The sequence below is a fragment of the Harmonia axyridis genome, chromosome 5 (assembly GCF_914767665.1).
Source record: "Harmonia axyridis chromosome 5, icHarAxyr1.1, whole genome shotgun sequence".
In the NCBI taxonomy this organism is placed as follows: domain Eukaryota; kingdom Metazoa; phylum Arthropoda; class Insecta; order Coleoptera; family Coccinellidae; genus Harmonia; species Harmonia axyridis.
In genome coordinates this window covers 18,270,798-18,293,562 of record NC_059505.1, presented here as the reverse complement: position 1 = coordinate 18,293,562, position 22,765 = coordinate 18,270,798, and the positions used below count along the sequence as shown (strand labels likewise).

Here is a 22,765-nt window from a genome sequence, read left to right as displayed (position 1 = left end):
AGAAATGCCCATTTTCGGTGAAAAGGTGAAAAATCTTGGTGTAAAACTTGCAGTGTCTTCCTTGAATGATATAGGTAGTATTAGCTGATTTGTATAGTAAATGATTACACATATTCTCTTTATTTTTTTGAAATAGCTCAATATTATTTGACAGCTTTGCAAATAAAAACAATCAGTTGAGGTGAAAATTGCAGCTGTGTATTTCAGCTTGAAAAGTTGAAACGTTTCGTTCCAAATTCCATCCACAGATCCAAATGTGACACCTAGATTCATTACGACTCAACCCCTCTGTTTGTTCTCTTGATGGCACTTCAAGAGTCTTGAATATCCCAGAATCAGAGTGCTGCAGTGATGTTCGCGAGGAATGGCGGATGCAAAAATTTACATACACAGAATATTCATAAACGTAATGATGCGGATTCATTTAACCAATTTACTGAGTTGGGAAATCAAATAGCTTCCCCTAGTTGCTCTGCTTTTCGTTTGCTGAATTCATATGTGGACCACCTGCGTTTTACTCATTTATGTTCTACTATAAATTGACGGATAACATAAACTCGGCCATACTCGCTGATAATAAATGGTAGAAATCAGGAATTTACAATTTTCGGTAATTATTCTGGACATCAAAGGAACTACGTGTATATTCACATTGCCATCTAAATAAAGCTATCAAATTTGACCGTCGCGTACTGCATTTTAATACGGTAGAACCGAAAACACTGAAATTATTAGTCGGGGATATTTTTCACTTTCAATATAACTTGTTCCTGAAATTCCAACAAATTGAAATGATAAAAATAAAAATATCATTGCAACATACTCATTAGACCAGCCTAACTTGAGTTCGTTTCAAATTTCATCATAGAAATTCAAATAAAAAAACCCTAAAACTTTTTATGCTGCACATACCTAATGCTTTCATGTCTTTAAGTCTTAAAGAGTCAGCATATCATTGTATGTTATTTTCGGTGGGTGACGGAAGTTTGATCGGAACACAAATGATGGTGCTTAATGATATCTTCATATTTATATGAAAACGACATAGGAATTTGATCTGAGTGATATAAAATGTGAAGTAAAGGCCAACTGCTCAAAATCCAGGCTCGACCCTTCAAAAATCGCCAGTTTCAATTCAACCTTTTTCAAGAATGAGTGGACACAGTAGTATTTCTTGACAAAGTTCCACCTCATACCAAATCGGGATCTCGAAATATTGAAATTCAGGACACGAAGCCAATTTTGTTCAGGATGGTCTGAAATTTTGTAATCAGAAACCAAAAATTTTTTTCACACCAAAAGTTTTAACAAAACTTCAGGAGACTGGTAAGAAACATTAAACACGTAGATGAATCTGAAAGTATTCCGTGCATTAATATCTATTTCTTTTTCCAAAGGTTAATTATCGAAAGCAATAAAACAAGATTTTTATTTTCATCGGAATTCATTCAGTCATTTTCGTTTGAATTCATTCAGTCTTTATTTCAGATGTGAGATGCTCTAGAGGAATTGGAACTTAATGGAAATTATAAACCGTTGATTAATATTTGCAGTTTTTATTCTCTTAAGATCTCAAGTTTTAGGTCCATAACGTCTTGAGAGAGGGCATTTGAATGTTCAGCTAATGGAATAACCATAGTTTGAGGCAAAATTTCAACAGGCTCGAATTTCTTTGTCAGATTCGATGAGAATCATCTGAGAGAATATTTTGATGACTAAAGGTTATTTGATATCCCTCTCCCCAGCCATAATTCTTCATAGGCAGCGGAGTACCTATAAATTAGAGGGTTTTAAATATTCATAGGAATAAAATGGAATCGAACAATCCAATTTACTGGGAAAAGAGCGTAAACATGAACCAGAGTAGGAAAATATTCGAAGAATATTATAGTATGTAAATCTCGATCCATATCGCTATTAGCAATTCGGTGGAAAAAGATTTCGTGATTTCAATGGGCGAGAAAAATGAATTAATCGGTAAAATTTTAATGTCCAAGAAAATATAAATGCAAATATACCAATCTATATGCAAATGACTATCAATAATTTCCTTCTGAACCGATATCTGCGAATTGGGCAACTCTGCTTCCGGAAAAATAAAGTAACCAACTTATCTCGAATTTTAATTTTAGCTGAAAACAAGGCTGAATATTCGATGCAATAACCATTTTTATTCTCATCGTCATTTCAATATTCCAACTATTTCCTCGGTATCGACTATTTTTTCAAGTTCTTCATCTGGGCCCTTTAATAATAATAAACGAAAACTTTTGTGCTCGCTACATTTAAAATTTATATAGATATTACGATTCGGTTCTGCCAATTTTCAGTAAATTTGTTATTATAAGTTTCGAATTCAATTGCATTTAGCATGCATATTCAATAAACATTATGTCTTATTTGTCTGTCGACACATTACCAACTCGAAGTGCCTGAGAATTAATAACTCAATAATTTTACCCTTTCCGTACGTTTTATTCCTGAACGTTGATCAAATGAAGAACTCCATTATTGTCATCAATTATTAATACGAAAATTTACCTTATCAGCGTTAGCCAACTGAAAATACAAACTTTGCTCGATCTATCATTCATCAGTTAATTATCAGGCGCCCTTATTTCTGCTGAATTCGATATGAGTTTCCGAATAATTTCTGATATTCATTCTTTATTCGCCTTCATTAGGATAAATGGAGCACCAAATTGCTTCAGTATGATTGATTTTTGGTTTCCTTTTTACTTGTATCCCGCAAATTTTTCGTTATTAGTTTCGTTTAATTATTCAGTTGTTATAATCGCTAACACTCGAAGAGTATTATGGAAAGACATCATATCATCTTGAAACTGTTATGATTATCTACAGATGTCTATAAAAATTCTAATTTTTCTTTTTTATTATAGGTTCTCTCTATCCTCTTGAGGCTTCTTTGAAAAATGGTGGCTCACGAGATCAACCAACTACTGCCACTCTTCTTGTAGTACCTACGAAAGAAGATGATGGTGCTGTATTCAAATGCGAGGTCTGGAATAGAGCATTGAAGTCCGACAAGAAACTTGTTTCTACCGTAACTGTCAATGTCAATTGTGAGTTCAATATTGCATACCTTTTGTTTAGTATTCGAAAACTGTGATCGGTGACATCAGAACGGTAGTAGACATTACTTGATTTGGTAACACAGATACTATATTAGAAGTAGTCTAGGGTAACAATAAGTACCTTCGATCTCTGAGATGACTAATACAGATAAATTCAGCTGTTGCGCCTATCCACTAGTGATCTACTCAATCAGAATTTGATCAGGTCACGACACTCTTCAAATAATCTCTAAAAAAATATATGGGTGTTGAATCAGTTGTGGGTCATTTGGAGAATGTAAAGACTGTACTTACTTCTGTAAAAGATCATCACAATTGTGTTATAATTGTTAAAGAGAATCACCTGAAATGTTTCAGAATGAAGATAAAAGAAAATTTTCAACATAGACTCAAGAAAGGTCATCAAGTAAAATTCATTCAGAAACTTGATCTATCAATGCTCTTCATCCATCACTTCTAACCTGTTCTCACACCGAAACAAATGCCAATCAGAAATTTGTTTAGCATACATATTTATGGTGAACAAAGTAGAATTGCAAAACCTTCAAAATTATAGGTTACTACACTCACTCTTATTACCATTTAAGATTCTTGAGGGGGTTACAACTTTAAACGCTGCTTGAGAAGGTGATCGCACAAACAGGAATTTTCAGTTTTCCTCCCTCGTCGTTTACCTGAGATATTGTCTTATTCGAGTCAAGAATAACTCAATCCAATATTGAATAGATTTGACAAAATACCAACAAAAAGCTAGCTACAAATATTTCTCACAAAATTTGATCTGCTGAATCATTTAGAATATCCTTGACCAATTCCAAGTATTTCATGATCTGGGACACTATGTAGAATTTCTGAATGATTCAGGTTTATTCTCCATGATTTAAATATACTGGTCTTTCCATACATCCTGTTCTCAGAAAAAACAGCCTTTTCATCCTCTATCGTTCGATAGCTTGTAAAATTATGGTAATTATTTCTTGTGACGGTCTCCATTAAACATAAGAATAACGAAATCTTTCTCATCAGTCTCAATAATAGCACAGTACCTGTTTTAGCTGTGTAATATATTTCAAGTCCATTATACTTCTTTCCATCTGATAATACCGCCACTATATTCTAACGGAAGTCAGTTCGTTTCTTGTTCTACACTAAAGCATGGCAATAATATTTTATTTGCGTGTGGAATAAACTCAAAAAAACATTTGGAATCGTTCCGGAAAAAATAATACAATTGTCAATCCAATTTTACACAATGGTTTTCAGCTTCTGTTATGGTACTAGGACTGAAGAAAATTTTCACAGTTTATATTTAGGAAAGCTCATAATAAAACAGCGTCATTTGTTCGTGTGATCTCAAGAAATTTTTTCGAAAACAATTTTTTTTTCACAAAATCGGCTTAAAAAGACTTAAAATCAATAAACTAATTCGAAAAGAATTATCTCTCTGGAAGTTACCTACATATCTCAATATTGTTACTTTCAGTTAAATCTTTATGTTTTATTTATTATTACACCTTTCATTTGTAACACTTTTTTCTGTAGCTGCATTCGGGACAAGCTTACCTGACCCTTTGTTGGTGAAGTAATTGAGTTTTCAAAAGTACTGTTTAACAAACTTCAAACCTCGAATGCATCCATATTAAATGTTATTAGACAGCTGAAAGTTTAGCCTTTATAAAAATACTTAACCACAAAGTATTTAGATTATTGAATTATTTCATGAAAATGGTTGTTCTTTGAGAAAAGTATTTCGCAAATTACGAGATCATGCCTGAATAGTCCACCCGACCAACAAAATGGTAATATTGTAGGGAATTCAAGAAACTGGGGCAGTACAAAATCGAGAGAGACGTCAGTATGCTCGTGCCAGTCGTTCAGAAGAAAATATTGGCTTTATGAATGATAGTGTTGCTGCTGACCTCTAAGTCAATTTCCCGACGTTCACAATTTAGTCAACTCTATGGCGTATTATGCACAAAGATTCAGCATCTGATTAACCGTTGTGGTTCATTCGAATTGCTACCACGAGATCATCCCTGCGTCGGAACTTTGCCAATTGCAGACAGTAACAGAACCACGATTAAAAAAAAAAAAAATTTTTCGAACGCAGCACATTTCGAGATTTGTGATTACGTTATTTGGAGAAAAGAAAACCCTCGCGTTATCCAAGATCCAAAGTCACTATTTGTTGCGCATTGTAGTCTTGTAGTGTAATTGGTCCGTACTTTTTTAAAATGGTTCTGTAAAAACCAACACCCGAAAATATTGATACTGAGGACATGTGGTTTCAACAAGATGGGGCAATTATCATATAGCAATTACTGCTTAAAAAGTTTTCAGTCCTTGTTATTTGACATCGTTAGACTTCTTTCTCTGGGAGTATGTGAAAGCACAATTACAAGGATATTCCTCGAAACGAAAGCATTGAGCGCAAAAATTATTCTAGCTATTGCTGAGGTGGAACTGCAACTACGGCTACTTAATCATGATATCTCCCATGTGACCACAATGGTCTTTACTACTGTAAAGACGCAAGAAGGGGTGAGATATCATGATCAGAGTATAAATTGCAAATATTGTATTTCAAAAAGAAATAAAACTTTTTCAGTTAAAATTCGAATTTTATGTCTCCTGGTTATTTACTCTTGAATATTCAATTTGAAAGACCGTGTTGATCGTCTGCATACTGGGCCATCTTGCTCGTCGTCCATATCTGCCCTGAAATCTTAATAATAATAATAATGATGTTCATTCGCATATACACAGTGGTAACATATGCACCGCCAATATTGAAAACAAAAAATAATATCTCGATAATTGCTAAAATATTTGGTTCAAACTGGACTCCAAATGCATAGTATCCGACAAGTATTGCAAATCCTGAGATAGCATAATCCTCGGTAATCCTGCAGAGGATGCCTATTACTGATCTTTGTGCTACACCAAATTCAATAGTCCTTATTGTTGACCTCGTTGCTTGTACGTTGACTCTGAACTCCCTGTTTACTAGAGAGGTGCACTAATTTCGTCAGCGTCTTTGAAAAGACGCGAGTTCCTTTATTTTATATACAGGTTTTTCCAATAGGAATGGTTATAATGGCAACAATTTGTACTATTTCTTCAATTTCTTATGTCATTTGTGTTTAGTAAGTTATACAATTTGATCATACAAAGAGACACACTTCAATATTGTTCAGAAATTGTTGAATCAAAATCAGTGAAATTCTTCGAGGAGAATATATCTATCTATCTATCTATTATATAAGGATGAATAGGCAAAATTACTCATTTTATACCTTCGTACTTCTATTTTTCTATTCTCGATCATTCCATCATTTTTTCAGTAATGAAAATCCTTGATACTCAAATTTTATAGATAAGATTTTTCTCTTTCGATTCCGTTCCATTCTGTGCTCCATGAATGGCTTGGTTTAAAGTTGAACCTGTTTCATTTCATAAATTAACCAAGCAACGTATCGTTATCTTCCACTGCGTCGTCTCTCGGGTATTTCTGGCTTTGTAAAACCAACCTTTCCGAATTATCTTCGTTATGGCTTGCAATATGTTAGATGAAATGTCAACATTTTCTTAACGATGATTGTCGTTAGATGTACCTCAATTGCAATTTTTAGAGGAATTCTTTGAACATTTTTGTTGTTTTAACCAACACTAAAAACGCTGGATCGAACCGTTTGAAAATATTTTATCATTATGATCTAAAAATCTCCAACATTCTCTATCTATCAGTTCTTCGAATAACACATGGAGAAAAAACACAATACATTGTTTTTTTTTATCTAACATAATATATCAACTGATGTTATATATGAGATAGGTAAGTATACACGGTTTAAACTATTAGCTCTAGAACTTTTCTATAAAATATATTTTATTCGTTATCATTGTACTGATGTAGTCCAGTTCCTTGATATTCATTCTTCATAACGATAACGTTATATGTATTTGACCATCCCAATTTCTTAAACGTATCAACCGTATACAGCTGTCTAATATAGGTACCTGTTTGAAAATTCGAGCATGAGATTCTTATACTTATTTTCTCAAGAATGGTGTAATAACCCCAGCATAAAAAGCTCTTTCAAGATTTTTACGGTTTATTGAAAACGTCAATATAAGTTCAAATATCTGATCTCACTTATTTCATTTATTTGGGGGATAAGTACTGCTCGATACCTATTAGTGGTTCTTGCTTTCAAACTATCAGTTTGATGAACAATTTTCACGATACTAGGGTCTTTAAAGTCTATTCTCAAATCTAGACCGAAAATTTGAGGGAATTACTAAAACTCTGATAACTTGCACGCGGTTATTTCCTGGCATTTGAACGTCAAGAAGGTTTATAAACGCCATTGGGTCCATTGGCGTCTTGAAATCGCTCGAATTTTCATAGGCGTGCAATTCGTGGTAGAAGTTAACCTCGTATAACTTTTACTTTCATATTTTTCATGAAAAATACCTACAAATATGCCGATTAATTAACCGGAAAGTCTGAACTATTAACTTAACAAATATGCGGTTCAAATTTCATATTCAAATTTTCGAAGTGTTTATATACAAAATGTTAATTCATCTAACTTACAATCGAGAAAAGTGAGCTTCCAAAATCAAACTATGACTTTCACCTTATGAACTACCTGGTATTTTAACTCATGATTAAAATGTAAATGCATAGTTCTTTGCAACTAACCGGTATTTGTCTCACAAAACTAGCGAGCACGGAGGTCTTGAAAGTGACCTTCGTGGACAAGACAGGTAATGTGGTAGGCTTCTTCCTTTGTATGGAACATTCAAGTGAACCTGCACAACCTGGTTCACGAATAATTCAGGTTAGTTCTACTGAAAACTTGTAAGTAGGTATATTCACAATGAGAAAATAATTTTCACAACATTTTATCATTTTCTATATTCCTTTTTTCGAGATTAATTTCATTTATCAATTTCAAATGAAATTTCTACACTTCTAAAATAGTTTTCTCGCCAAGCCATGCATACGTCTCGATTTGTATACAATGTTTTCTTTAAATTAAATATTCCTTGAATAATTTTAAGAATATTATTACTGCAAACATGGGCCCTCAAACGCTCTGTTTTAGAAATACAGGGAGTTTCTTGTACTATTTTGTGATTATTATACGAATTATTATCGAATCGTTATGAAACATTGCTGCAGATCGAGGAAGCACCATGTGATTAATCACATCTAACTAACTAGATGTTTATGTCAATTTGAATTTTCCTTTATAGAATTTCGAGAAAATAGTCTGAATTTTTTTTTCGAAATCGATAGCAGATACCACAAAACTGAGTGAAACCAAAAATTTAAATACTAGATTAAAAAATACTTTTACATTTTTCAAATTACCGTTGTTCCTCCAGAAAAAAGTTATGGAGGAAAAAAGCGAGCACTGTTTCGGAAGAAATATTACGCTATAGATTTGCAATTGAAATTGGAAATATATATGCCAAATTTCAGTTGAATATCTTGTGAAGTGAGAATGAGAAAAACAAGGTTGAAAAAAAATCAAAAACATGTCCATAGGACTTTTTTCTTAAGTATCCGGGGAATATCCAATTTCCGTTTGTACCTCCAATTTAGGAACACCCTGCATAAAACCAATGAACGTTTTCGATTTAATTTTTGAACGAAGAATATAATTACCCCTAAAACTGCTATATAATGAAAATTAAATCATACCGCTAAATTCAAAAATTTGTATTTTGCACGGATATGAATTATATCTATATATAATTCGATGAAAAGAATCAGAATCTTGAATAATTGTGTGTAGAAAAGTAATTAAGATAATATGGTCGAAAACAACATGCTTCAACGATGTTCGTGACGATAAAAATTTACCGAACAACAATCTCAACAAATAAGCATTGTACAAATTGAATGCAGATCTGAACTACCAATAATTAAGGACAGATTAACTGAATTTTGTTTTTTAAGAGAAAATACGAAAGATTCATTATTTCTTCCTTCAAGGAATTACCATAAGCTCATTAGACTTTGTAAGAAGCTTTTGTTCTCGTGACTTTGAAAATATCCCTCAACTCACAACTGAATCTAAACTTCAGTTTCCATGAAACAACTATTGAACATAATGAATCCTAGTAGCTAACTTTTGCTTATGATATTTAACCCTTCATGATAATATAGGGAAAGGAACATATCCAATATCGTCAAATAATTTGTTATCATTGAAATAGGTTCTATCACTTTTTATAGCTTCGTTCATCTGTGATGAAGCACACGTTTGTTCCACTTAATTAGAAGCTAATATATTTTGCGGTGTATAAAGAGTAAATTTCATGTTCATTACTGTGCACAGTTTATATTTTCATAAAACTCTACAGTATTATAGAGTTTATTGAATGTATTTTCATGAATAAACTCTCTTGTTGTTGTTGTTACATAACGCTAAACCATATCACGTTCAGTAATGAATATTTCTTTTTCTGTTGAAGGTTTTTTAGGAGAAAAAGCTATCTTAAATTTTTCATAATAGAAGTTCAAACACAAAAAACTAATCAGTGAATCAACTTCCTTCGAGCATATTTCCTCTGCACAATAGTTAAATGAAACATTTAAAGAGGACTTTAGCTTAAACGCAAATGATTAAAGGAGAGACAAATTTCCACTGGAGAATTTCGTGACAGAAGAAAATACGTAATGAACTTCTTTCTCAAACTAATCTGTAATTTTTACGCTCTATTGAAACGTGCTCAGGAAAAGTGGAAAACTAAACTTGAATATCAATTGGAATTGGGTTTACGTCTCTTTTCAAATGCAGGTCAGGATGTTCCAATTCATTTACGGAGTGAGCGATTAGGTACACTCATTTCCAAAAAATTAGATGTTACCGATTCTTCTGATAAAAGCATCACCAGAAATGTCAGAGTAGGCGCCCTGCAGCCTTGATATTTTGATATATTGGTCGAATCAGATCATTAGTTGTGGTTCAATACAAACAACTATTATTATTCCAAAAACATATAGGAATTACATAAAAGCTACGGGACATTTGGAATTTTGAATTGCATATTTGGATATATGTATTTGAATAATAAATGACGAAGCATTTAATATATCCCATCATAAACTTTTGGGAGAATTCCGCAGTTCAAACAGAAACTATTTAACTACACTGTGGGTTATGCTAGTTTACGTTTCAACTGATACTGGATAAAATATACATATTTCAGGTTTTGTTGAACAAGAATAAAACGAAAAGGTACGTGACAAAATGAACTGCAGAAATGCCTAAGCTATGGAAGATATTCAACTAGGAAATTTGTTACTCTAAATATTTTTGAATAATTTTTGGGTTCCTGCTCATTTAAAAAAAATTCAAAATCATTTTTTGCTCTGGTTATTAATTATTCTCACTGACACCGTGAATTTAGCTTACTACTATGTTCTCGTGAGTACCTTAGTTATAACATATGAAGAGTATCAATGTTTGTGGTAAAACCTTTCTACCTACCTGACGACTATAGTTATAATTGTGGTAGATGAATTCAGGCTGTCTAATTGGAAGTTAGAATTTAATTATGTTTAAATAGTAAATAAGATCATTCAAATACAAAAAGTAGAAATTATAAATGAACTCAGTAAATAAACTGAGAGTTTTCTCTAGGAAAACTGTTTGCAGCTATAAAATAAAAATATTATTCTAACGGTAGCAAAAAATAAAATACGATTCTTTCCAACATAATTCAAATTGAAACTCGGATATTTAGTCTCAATTTTTCCAAAATCGGGAAGTTGACTCATCTTGGGAATTTTCTTTCATCACTCCATCTTTTCAATATACCACCAATTAATTCAGTTCATGAAGAGTTGATTAGTCTGTGTATAAATGTTGGATTCCCTTTAATTAAACAGTTTTTAATTTCTTTCTTGAACTTTTTTAAAATTCTTATTTCTCTTATATTTCGTGGTACATATTTCTAGTAGAGCAACTTGTCTTATTTTTTGTTTCGTTCTTGCTATTTCATGATTGTCCTTTTCTGTTCTGATTGAATATTTATGTTCTTTCAGTATTAGAGATATTTTATCTGGTAAATGTTTAATATCATTTTACTAGCATAACTAGCATATAACTGTCTCATATCTAGTACTTCAGTAGATATCTTTACCTGAAAAAGTGTATTTTTAGCATATAATTTTCAGGTTTCACTTCTGAATAACATCTAGGCCTTTTTATGACAATCTAATGCGTAACTTGTTTACTCGAACATTCCAGATATATTTACTTCATGTTTTGTTTTTATTGCTTTAAATCTTTAGTCAATTCATGATTCCGAAAGTTAATTCAGGATTTAATTTTTTATTTGTTTCTTGACTGTATTTTCGAATATTTTGACGTAAGCTGCTTATATAGATTTTTATACTGTATCTGAAGAAGAGGAGAATAAGGAAGTCTTTATGGCGCAACGACTTTCAGAAAAGGATTTGAAAAATTACTTGAACTCCAGACAGATAAATCTCTTTCATTTGTTATCTTCTGATCGCCAAATCCGGTCCTGTCGGAAAAGTAAAATCATTCTCCTGATTACTTGGGGCTTCGTTAAGTCCTCGAAGGAATAATTCCGCACTTGCATTTCTTCCAATTATTGGCAATTTGTCTCGACTTATAAAACGGGATCCGAACTTACTTGAATACAGTTGATTCACGAGGAATCGGAAGAGGAAAACTGCTAATTACTGGTTCGTTTGAAAGTGAAGTTCTGGCAGAGAACTCAAAGCTTATTTGCAATAATGTGAAATTCCCTGGAAAGTTCCAGGTTCTGTGACTTGACTCGTTTATGAAATGTAATAAAATTTCTCATTCTTCGGGAATCCTCGCTTTGCCTTCGATAGAATCCGGCTGAATATTTTAAAGTTCTCTCGGCTAATTCGGACATTGTTTCTACCTAATTGATGTTTCATTTTCAGACCGCGATTCTGAAAGCTACCATTCTCCTTTCGATAGAATAGCGAAGTTGTGATCTTAGTTCGGTTCGAGTTGAGTGACGTTAATTTTCCAGTTCGCCCACACTCTTTGAGTTGCTAAACAAGAAACTGGTTTCATTATTTCATTAATTACTATTATCTTCTCTACTGAAAATATATTCAGCTTGACTCTAGATAATATAATGGAATTGTTGGACTGTTTATTTCTTGTTTGAAAGGAGTATGGTATTTTACCCGAAGGGTCTATCACTGGCCGTTTTCTGTACACTAAAATACCAATTCCATAATTAATTTCACTATATTTCGCCAAAAATTTCGTTAAATTTACCACAATTCTATTCAGTTCCTCATAGTTAAATTCATCATAATTCCGTTAAATTTCTTCACAATTCTGCTCAATTCATCCCAAGTAATGTTCAATACACAATAGCCTATAGAATAGATTATGGATAAATACCTGTAGCACATAACGAATTCATTTCATCAAGTTTGAGTTGGGATTCGTGTTTCAAAATGTGATAAAAAACTACAAAAAATGGAAATAATAAAAAATTTCTATTTTGAATGTAGAACCAAAGTGATTTTTTGAAAATACTGAAAAAGGTTTCAATATTATTCATGTTCAATCTTGTTATTTGAAATGGATCAGTGCCTTCAATGCTGATATATGAATAAAATATCTGTCATGTTCAAATTTTAAGACTTAAGCCCTCGAATTTTGAAAATCTTTGCATTGAATTTGTGGGGTATCTACAACCTAAAGTAATGGTAATTTTACTATTGTTAACTAGCATTGATATTAGTTCTACTTATTTTCAACAAAGTTCAACTTATATTTATTATGTGGTTTCATAAATTTCACTTTCATGGCCGAAGGTAAAAATAATGTCTATAAAATCCAAATACATTCGACATATGGGAGAAAATACTTTTTCATGCATTTATGTGTGCCGTTCTGATGTGAAAAGAGTATAATACGAAATGGATAATTTCTGTGAAAGTTACGAGAGTGAAGTCGATTAATTTCGTTCAATTTTGACACAACCCTTTCCGTTACACGGTATTTCCTCCACATCACATTCGTCATGTCTGCCGAATGAAAGGGCGATCAGTAATGAATGATGCTGCATGAGTTCAGAACCTAATTTCGACCGGGTTGCAAGAAATAGGGGTGAAGTGTGCGAGCGATTTTCCCCACATCGTTACGGAGGAATATCAGTTATTTTGCTACCCTTATGGCGTCTGGCCCGAAGAAAACGTGATTGACGCTACCTGACACCCACCCCTGTTGTGAGATTCCTCACGTTGCACTTGGTGATTAGCGCGTTGCCTTCGAAGACCTTCAATCTGTTCGAAAAGTCTTTCTGATGCTAAATGCACGCCTCGATGTCATGAGAAAGCGTCGTTCATTTTTATTACAGCTGTTCTTTCGTCCTTTGATCGTTTCGTGGTCTTTACAGAATTCCATTGCATAATATCAGTATTTCCAATTTACTAGTCAAATTAAATTTTTACTGAACTCGTTTTGGTTCATTCCCAAATGTTTCGAAGGATCGGAATAAAAAAATCTAATATTTCACTTATGTTTCCATGTATTTTCTATAAAAAAAAGGAATTTAAAGAAAAAAGAAAGAGAAATGAACAAATTCGCTCACGTTGTCTAGTGTCACAAAAAAGTTATCGGTTTGAAAAAGTTTCTGGTCCACAGTGGGAAGATAGCGGTAATCTGTGTGAGTTGGGAAATGCTATTTACAGTCACCTTCAGATTCTAGGCCCTAACTTCTAGAGCAGTCAATCGCGATCTTGGTGATTTTTGGTACGATTGATTGGTGACATTAGAGAGTCGAATTTGACAAAAAATCTTCACGAAATTTCAGGTCTTTAATCAGAAATTTTATTTTTCTGAATCCAGTAAAAATATTACTCTATATTATTGTCCAAAAATATTCGAATGCAGATATCGAAATAGCAGAAAAAATTATTTTAGAAGCATCCATCAAATAGGATGCCTCTCAGTTGGTATAATGGCCCGAAATTTTTAATTTTGGACTGGACGAAATGAGTAATACCAGCATTTAGTGGCAATAGGAAAATCACTTTTTTTCGATAGAAAGACAATTCCAATTAGATTCAGTGTGAACATGTGGTCCGCAGTAGGTACATAAAAATATATTAATCGATCCTCACTATTTTGAAAAAAAACTCAATGAAGAAATATACCATAATTTTGAATATTTTTCCTCGCTCTCTAGGCGATATCTTTCTAAGAGTCATTTTCTGAAATGATGATGCAACTCCTCATTTCTCGTTACAACTCATTTTGTTAACGCATATCCTAATAAGTGAATTGTAAGATATGGACCAAGGACCAACCCCATAATAGCCTCAATCTCCTGACCGGACACTACTTGACAATTTCTCCATGGAAGAAATATGGCAATCCCAATATAATTCAAAAATCAGTTCTATAAATTTTACCAAAAGAGTCAACAAATGTAAAAAAGGCGAAGTCGACATTTTGAGGTCCTAAGGGTATAATTGAAATTGAATATTCCTTTGATAACGTTTTCAAATGTTCTACTGAGACTTTTTCACATCATTATTTCATTAAGGATCTTTTTCAGTCATTTCGTATTATGAGGTTTGCTTCAGATATTCAGAACAAAATAACAAAATTGTATTTACTTCTCAAAAATTTTAAACTGGTTATAGACCAGAAATTTCAGGAAGGAAATTTTTTTACAAATGCGAATGTTTAATTCTATAACCCAACGAATTTGAGCACAAATTCTCCAGCAGTGTTAACCCAAAGCTGGAAATTCGAAAATTGCAGGCATTGAGTTAAAAAAACAATCTGAAATTGACTTACCTGCGTTCATGTGGTCAGAATATGACGATAGAAATTTGTACCATCCTTTTTGATGAATGACTCTTGAAGCATTTTTTTCTGCAATTTCTATAATGCATTTATTATTTCTGAACAATGAGTTTTATTTTTATTCCATTCGAAAAAATGAAATTCCTGATTATAGATCTGAATTTTTAATCAAATTCGGCTCTCTAATTTCTCCAATCATACCAAGAATCACCTAAGTTGGTAGTGTTTCGAAAGAGCCGTTTAAAACTCCTCAAAATTTTCAAGAACACCCTATAGCTTTAAAACGAAAGCCTTAGTGTGACTTTAAATATAATTTCCTTCTACACAGATGTCTATCTTCATCTGGTCACACACCGTGTTTACAACTAACAAGAACGATCAAGTTTTGCAATGCTGTATTCACATTCGTAATCGTAAAGTGAAGTTTTTCTTATAATTGATTTAAACTCTTCGAATAACGAAAACTTAATTATTATACACTTAGTATAACGTAACTTGTTGTCTTCGGTAATCCCAAAATGACAAACTTATCTTCAATAAATGATTCGGAGGATAAGATATTGGCTCCTATTTCACATATCTTCTGAGTCTAGAACTGCGCATTAAACATTCTCGACTCTCGTAGGATCTAGACTAGTATATGCTCAAGACTGTCCCAAGTTCTGAGAAACGTGTATTCGGAGATACCACGTCAGCCGCATTTTATTTGAAAAGTTGTGGCTGAATAGTTAGGTATAATACTACCTGAAGGTCCATAAGCAATAAGCTAGAGATTCTTTATGGGCATGAGGGCGTGGGAGACCTATACTTCATTGTTCATCATTTCTCCAAATACACCGAATCCTTCAAAATTCAATGTACCATCAAATCGCATTGGAATGAATTCCCAAAAATGTCGAGGGAATAATACCTTTACCTGCTATTAAATATCAGGTATCCATGTAGACACTTGGGTTACTTCAGTTTGTTATCTGGACAGTCCTTATATGTGAAAATTTTGAAAAATAGATTTTTATTTTTTTTTATTTCTCTTAATCATAGGTCACAAGAGTGACCGTTATTTATTCTTCTTAGTACAAAATATATACGAATATTTTTTTCATGCTGAAAAATGTTGTTATATAATCCAGTTTTCTGGATTACTTACTGCATTTTTTGTGAAGATATTATTTACTGGGTGCTAGGCAATGGTATCCGTAGGTGGTTTTACCAATGCCGAAATCACTTATGGACGTTCCCATAATAATACATTTTTCAATTTCACACAATTTCAGAATTGGTAATAAGAAACTTTCGATATAAAAATAATAATAATATTTACTAACAATGTGATTTGGACACATTGAATATATTAACGTATAGTTATATAGTACAATTATATTAACCATAGATAGAGGGATAGAGGAACGCAATTTTTACATGTCCCCAACATGTTCAGATTAAGTTGTCGGTTTGTTAGGCCCAGTTTCACCAAACAGCACTTGATCCCAGATTGATTAAACTCCGCTTGTTACTAAAGCAGGCTTAACAGTGTTTTCTGTTTCACCATGCATCAACCCGTCCGAAGATGATCGCGATTAAATAGTCAAACCATTTGGCAACGTTGTGAACAAAAAGTTATACAGTGTTCTGTATCGTATAAGCAGTGATGACCACCATTGGCGCTAGGTGTCAGGTGTCATTCATTCATAACTCATAACATTTCAAATCATTTGTCATCTTGTAAACAAAAAACAAAGTTAATTTTTGCCGAAAATGTCGAGTGATGTGCTTCGAAATGTCGAAAACTTGCAGAAGTTAAAAAGAAATTATCCCATTTCACAAAACCACACAGTCTGGAAAAAAAACTATATAAGTAATTTTATTAACTTATTTATTTTAATTAACAAGTTTAACTGCTTCTTGAATAATATTTCAATCAAACATATCAATAAATTATTGTTTGCAATAAATTTCATAAAACACAAAAACAAAGTTTACGTGTATTTTGAATGGGAAATATTGAGCCTATACATATAGTCATATTTCGATAAAATTGACCCAAAAATTAGAAATTTCCAGAAAAATCATTACATAGACAAGAGTTCCATACTGATAAATAATTATTAATCTCAACTTGAAAGGTTATAATCCTCCAAAAATGGCCGATTAGTGCTAAATCGCGATTGGTCGATTAAATGGCGCTTTGGAGTGTGGTGAAACGCTACATTACATTAATCGTGATCTAAGGCCTCACTTAACAGCTAAGTCAAGATTAAAGCATTTGGTGAAACTGGGCCTTATATATTTTCAAATCCACAATTTTACTAAATCGTTATGAATGTATATTATATTGAATGAAAGATATTTATTTGAATAATTCCCAATTAAATATGCATATTTGAATATTTGGAATGCTATATTTTTCCTAATTGTCAAATTTTCTGTATCTATAGATACAGAAAATAATAAATATTCTGCTTATTATAATTATTATATAGGTATACCTGCTGAAATTCAAGGTTTGTCAACTTTGCTCTCCTAGTGTCATCGGTTGTGTCACGTCCTTTGTAGCGCTTGATGTTTGTTTTCTGAATTTCTGATATATTTAGGTATTTATTTCAATATATTTTGAGTTAATATGAAGCGTCGATTCACTAGAAGTGCGTCCTTTGTGGAGAAACTCGCGATTTGAGTGAAATATCGTATCACTGATATGTTATCATTTTCGCGCGCTTCATGTTAAATTTGATAGTTTATTTTGGGAACAAAATTTGCTTACTGAAAATGACATATGCTCCCTCTGTCTTATTTATCACTCTGAGACTGAAACTCATGTACAGAGGTAGCATAAATATCAATTTCGTATAACTTCACATTCAATTTTGATTCACCCAATGTGAATAAATATTCACATTGATAAAAATATTGTACTCTGCAAAAAAGTTATAATCATCACAAACTTGAAGAAAAAAACAATCTCGTATAATATTTGTTTCAATTATCTTCGATAGTAAAAAAAGCTCGATATACCTAATAATGTAGGAATGTAAAAAACTATGACTTTTGATTTTTATTTTTAGGAATTAGACTGTATTCGTGTTTGACGAATATCTTTCAACTTGTTTAACTCAACAACGATCATATTGTACACAATATTTTTCTGAACTCCGAATTGATATGAATTGAGTCAATTTTCGAGAAATCATAAGGAAATAATAAGTCGTTTTTGAAGTAATTAGTATTTTATAGATTTTATCTCGTAGTTGCGATCAATAAAATAGTAAAAAGTCTTCTCCGCCTTGAGAACAGAATATTGACAGAGACTAAAAGTCAAACAGAAGCTATAATTAAAATTTTCTATTTTGAAACTTCCGTACGAAAGCTCTTTCTAAATAAGTGACCTGAACATACGACTACTATGCATAAGACGTTTTCTAAACATAACTAGAGAAGAGGAAATATGTATAAATGTGGCATTCTCGAAGATTGCGGAATTAATGCGTACAATTTTATTTTCTGTAACCAACATCCTTCGCTCAATTTGGATGGATGGAGCCTGAAAAAGGAATAATGACGTGTGTTTAGGGCAGCTGTTCCTAGTTCTTTGTTAAATTATGAAGTAACAGTTGGAGGTTAAACCACCTGAGAATGAGAAGTTAAAATAGATACTTTTGAAGTTGATAAAGAGAAGATTATTATTACATACTCAGGCAATCTGGTAAAGTAGCTTTATTTAAAATACATTTGAATCTGAATACAGTAATTATTTACTAATTTCTCTTATTTTTTTGTGAAACTTCAGACTGATATGCAAGTTTGTTGATTTGGTACTTTAAGAACCATATTCGTCGACCAGGCGTATAATAAAATAAGCAAAACAAGCTACAAACCACGGGAAAAAAATTAGGGACTAGGTATTTCACTAGATACCAGTTTTCTAATTTAAGTGGAATCTTAGAGAGTGAAATAGTCATTCGACTTCGACTCGCTTCACTTTTTCTTCAAATTCGACACTTTCCATGCATAAAAATTAATTTATGAGAGCCTTAGATAATTATTAACGTAAACTTGTGATTTCCGACAATTTTTGCATCATTCAAGAATGAATCATTCATTGTTCATAAGCAATGACAATTATAACTGTGTAACCCCTTCAATAATGTATGTTTCGCAGAATCGCTTTTTCATGTATATGGTTATTATCGAAGAATTTTATTCTGTGAGATGCCATCAGACTAGCAATAAAGTTTGAAACTTCAAAGAAAGAAACTCTGAAGTTCGCATCCGTGTTGCATGCCTTCTATTTCGGTAATATATTAGATTTGAGTTTGCTCCTGTGTTCGAGCAAATATCTGTTTTATAAAAGCAGTGGCGTTTCCTATTCCAGAAGATTCGTCCTCTGTTCTCGCAACGTTGTACAAAGGAATCACTCAATTCAGATAACGCTTTGTATGTAATTGGAAATAATTGTGGAAATAGTCATTATTTCTATATAATTCAAATTGTATTCACTCAATTCAATTCTGTGGAAAACATATAAGATGTACCAGCTATAATATAGTTTTCAAGTCTAAATTAGTATTTAGCAAACTACATAAACATTTTGAATATATTTTATTTGTTTGTGTGTTTATTTTATTGATAATGAATTTCCGCCAAGTAAGGACCGAATCCATAAATTTTTTTTTTTTTTGGCAAATGAAAACCCCTCTGTTGATTGATGAAGAAAGGTTCTGATTATATATTTTTTTTTTGTAGTAAGTCTATTTAATGAGAACAGAGGCTAATGAAAACCGCCAGAAAATGATTTAATATTGTATTTCATCTCCACTTCTCAAACTTCTTGATTATTTAGTACTGCAGAGAATAAATTTATTAATTATTATAGGTACAACTGTACTGCATATAGATGAGTTTTCAAACTAGTTATGCTATCACGAAATCAATAGACCTATAACTTAAACTTCATTAATAGCCACTCTCGATTAAAATAGCATTCAATTCAAATAAAAATTTTAAACGAGAAAACCATTCTTCAAAAAATATTTCGATACTAAATCGTGTTTTTCAATAAATTGGATGAATGTTGTATTGCAATTGTATATCGATTCAAACGACAAATCTAACGTCGTATTATTGTTCAGGGAATTGTAAACAACTATGTTGTTCGGAATACATTCGAGTTCAGCATTATTTGTGAGCACGCCCCTGGATCCAGCCAAATGTGGAACATGACATCTGGCGAATTCTCGATGTTAAAATGTGGCATGTACCGGATATACCACATATGACTCCCGGTCCCGGACGTTCCAAGAAATTCCTCCAAGTTTACTTTTCGAATTGTGGAGTCTCATTCCGAGAAAGTTCATTGTTTTTGTCCATAGAGGGTACGGTTCCCTATAATGATATTAACGAACGTCTCAAGTTTCTTCGGAGAGATCCATTTCTTTTTCTTAATGAAGAAAACATTCATTTTAGTTCTTCAGTTCCAACTCTAAGCTTTCAGACTCTGTTTTTCACATTTATAAATCAACTTACTTGAAGAAAAATGAACCAGAATACTTAGGTATTTTACAGGAATAGTACGAACCACGATTATTCCAATATTCAACCTTTGGAATCGTTCGAGAAAAAATGTCAATGTCTTTTTCAAATTTTACAATTGAAATTATTACGGCTATTTGATTTTGATCTTTCAGTTCGAGAATGAAATCCGTTGTTTTTGAAGGCAAAAATCAAGGATTCAAGCTGAAAGAAATCAGATACATATATCGTAAACTTGAGGTTTCATAATCGGGATATTGAGAATAAGTATATTGTACTGAATACAATATTTGATATTCTTTACAAAAATCCTAGTCTTTTAAGTTTCGCAATTATGAGTTTTTGAAATATTCTCTTTACATTATAACCATCGTAATTGAGAATTGACCTCGAAAGACAGTGAAGCAGTGGTAGAATTTCGATATTCGACTCAGAAGATTTGAGTTTGAATCCAAAATGTTTTTTTTAACCTCATTTTTTGATAGTTTAGGACAATCTAAAAAAATTTTTGCATAACTACTATGTATCTAACACAATTGAATACTTTTCATTTCACTATGTATTAGAATGGAATTTTTTTCCACATAGAATTGAGTCATGCGATATCTACGATTTCTTTATCATGACCCATACTTATTTCATATGAATTCGTTTCATTAAAAACGGCCTAGGATACTATACAATGGCCACATCGTTATAATTATCAACACACTTATTAGATTAAAATGTTCAAACAAGATTTACTATAAATTCGAATTCAACCAATTACCAGCTAGAATGAGCCGAGTCAAGTTGTTTCTATGCATAATAATCTTGATGAATTCATTTCTACTTCAGATTTAGGTACGTGATTTTTTGTCCCACTGAAATCAGAAAATTTTTTCCTCAAACACCTTAATAGCTTGCTGATTATAAAACGCAATTGGATTGGCAATGAACACCATTATTTCTGGTTCATGTCTGAATTACCTTCCGTGAGCTTTGTCTCGTAAATTACTTTTTTGATCATAACGTTTCAGCATGATTAGAGATAAGAAGAGAACAGTGGACTCCACCTACCTTGAACTATAAATTTTCTTGATTGCTGGTTTTTATGACAGGAAAATGGGATATAAATAATGTGAAATGAAGTTCTTGGTTTACGTTTTCTTTATCCAGAGTAAATGTGATATGTATGAAATGGGTGCATGAAATAAGATCTGCTCTACTTGAAACGAGATCATTAAGTCTTACTGCAGTTTTCTTTGAATTTGTATCCCAAGTTTCACTCACAACTCTTCAGATTCCAATTAAGATTTGTTTTGCTGGAAGGTACAGAATATAAAGTGAATATTTTTTCTATAATAAACTTGATTCGATAATTCATACTTTGAATCACATGAAACAAAGAATTTATTCGACTGAAATCTATCAAACCAGTAAGAAAGTAAGAAAATATTTACATAAATATACTGAATCGAACCAATAGTAACGTCACCATTCTTCAAAAATTTGCTAAAGATGAATTTTCATCAAAATCATTCTCGAGGGGTTCTAGACTAGTCAAAGATGTTGATGTGAGTTGATTTCAACTAGCTGAAGAGTAAGAAAAATATTATTCGGAACTTATGCGTACTTTATTCAACATGTCATTGTATCACGTCAGTTTTTCATTTCTTCAAGTCATTTATTTTGAAATTGTTCCGTAAGAAGCGTGTTAACATATTTGTGTTATTATCGCTCCTCAAGATCCTATATAAATCATAAATATCATGCAAAGATAGCCCCCTACTACAATTTTCTTTAAACTGGAAAACAACATTTTCGGACAAAACAAGGCAAACTATATTCACACAAACAACTAACTACAAAGAGAATACTCAGATTGAGCATGTGATTTCATTTGCATTGACTCTTTCTTTGAAAACCGGCATTAGCAAACAATTTCTTTTTCGGTTCACCAACACTAATCAGCTACAACAGAAAGTAGCTTATACTGTGGGAACCTTGCTTTTCAGAAATGAATAAATAATATGAAACTTGGAATGATGGACGTAATAATTACAAGTGCCACTATTGTATACTCAATGTTACTCCTTATTCAAAGTGCATTAATTTCACGCTGCCTGGTTCTACTACTTATTTTCCCATAGGTCATGAGAACTTCTGAACTTACATTGAATATATGATTTTCATATCGTATTTTCTTCAATTTCGCCGTTCTGATATCAACGAGATATCAAGATTTGAATCTGTTTAACAGATCAACCATTGTTCAACTTTTTATTGTGATTTTTTTTTTAC

General features: G+C 32.3%; 1 protein-coding gene and 1 long non-coding RNA gene across 2 annotated transcripts in view; one reads left to right on the top strand and one right to left on the bottom strand.

Moving 5' to 3' along the window:
• The window catches only part of LOC123679930 (hemicentin-2), a 104,851-nt gene that overhangs the window by 74,632 nt on the left and 7,454 nt on the right, over positions 1-22,765 (top strand). The window contains exon 4 of the mRNA XM_045617498.1: positions 2,901-3,083. Within this exon, the coding sequence (XP_045473454.1) occupies positions 2,901-3,083 (183 nt within the window). The remainder of the gene's footprint in view (positions 1-2,900; positions 3,084-22,765) is intronic.
• LOC123679943 lies at positions 1,444-22,761 on the bottom strand. The gene is made up of 3 exons (XR_006747454.1): positions 21,925-22,761; positions 21,542-21,786; positions 1,444-1,773 (listed from the first exon to the last, which is right to left on the bottom strand). It is a non-coding gene; the product is annotated as an uncharacterized LOC123679943 (long non-coding RNA).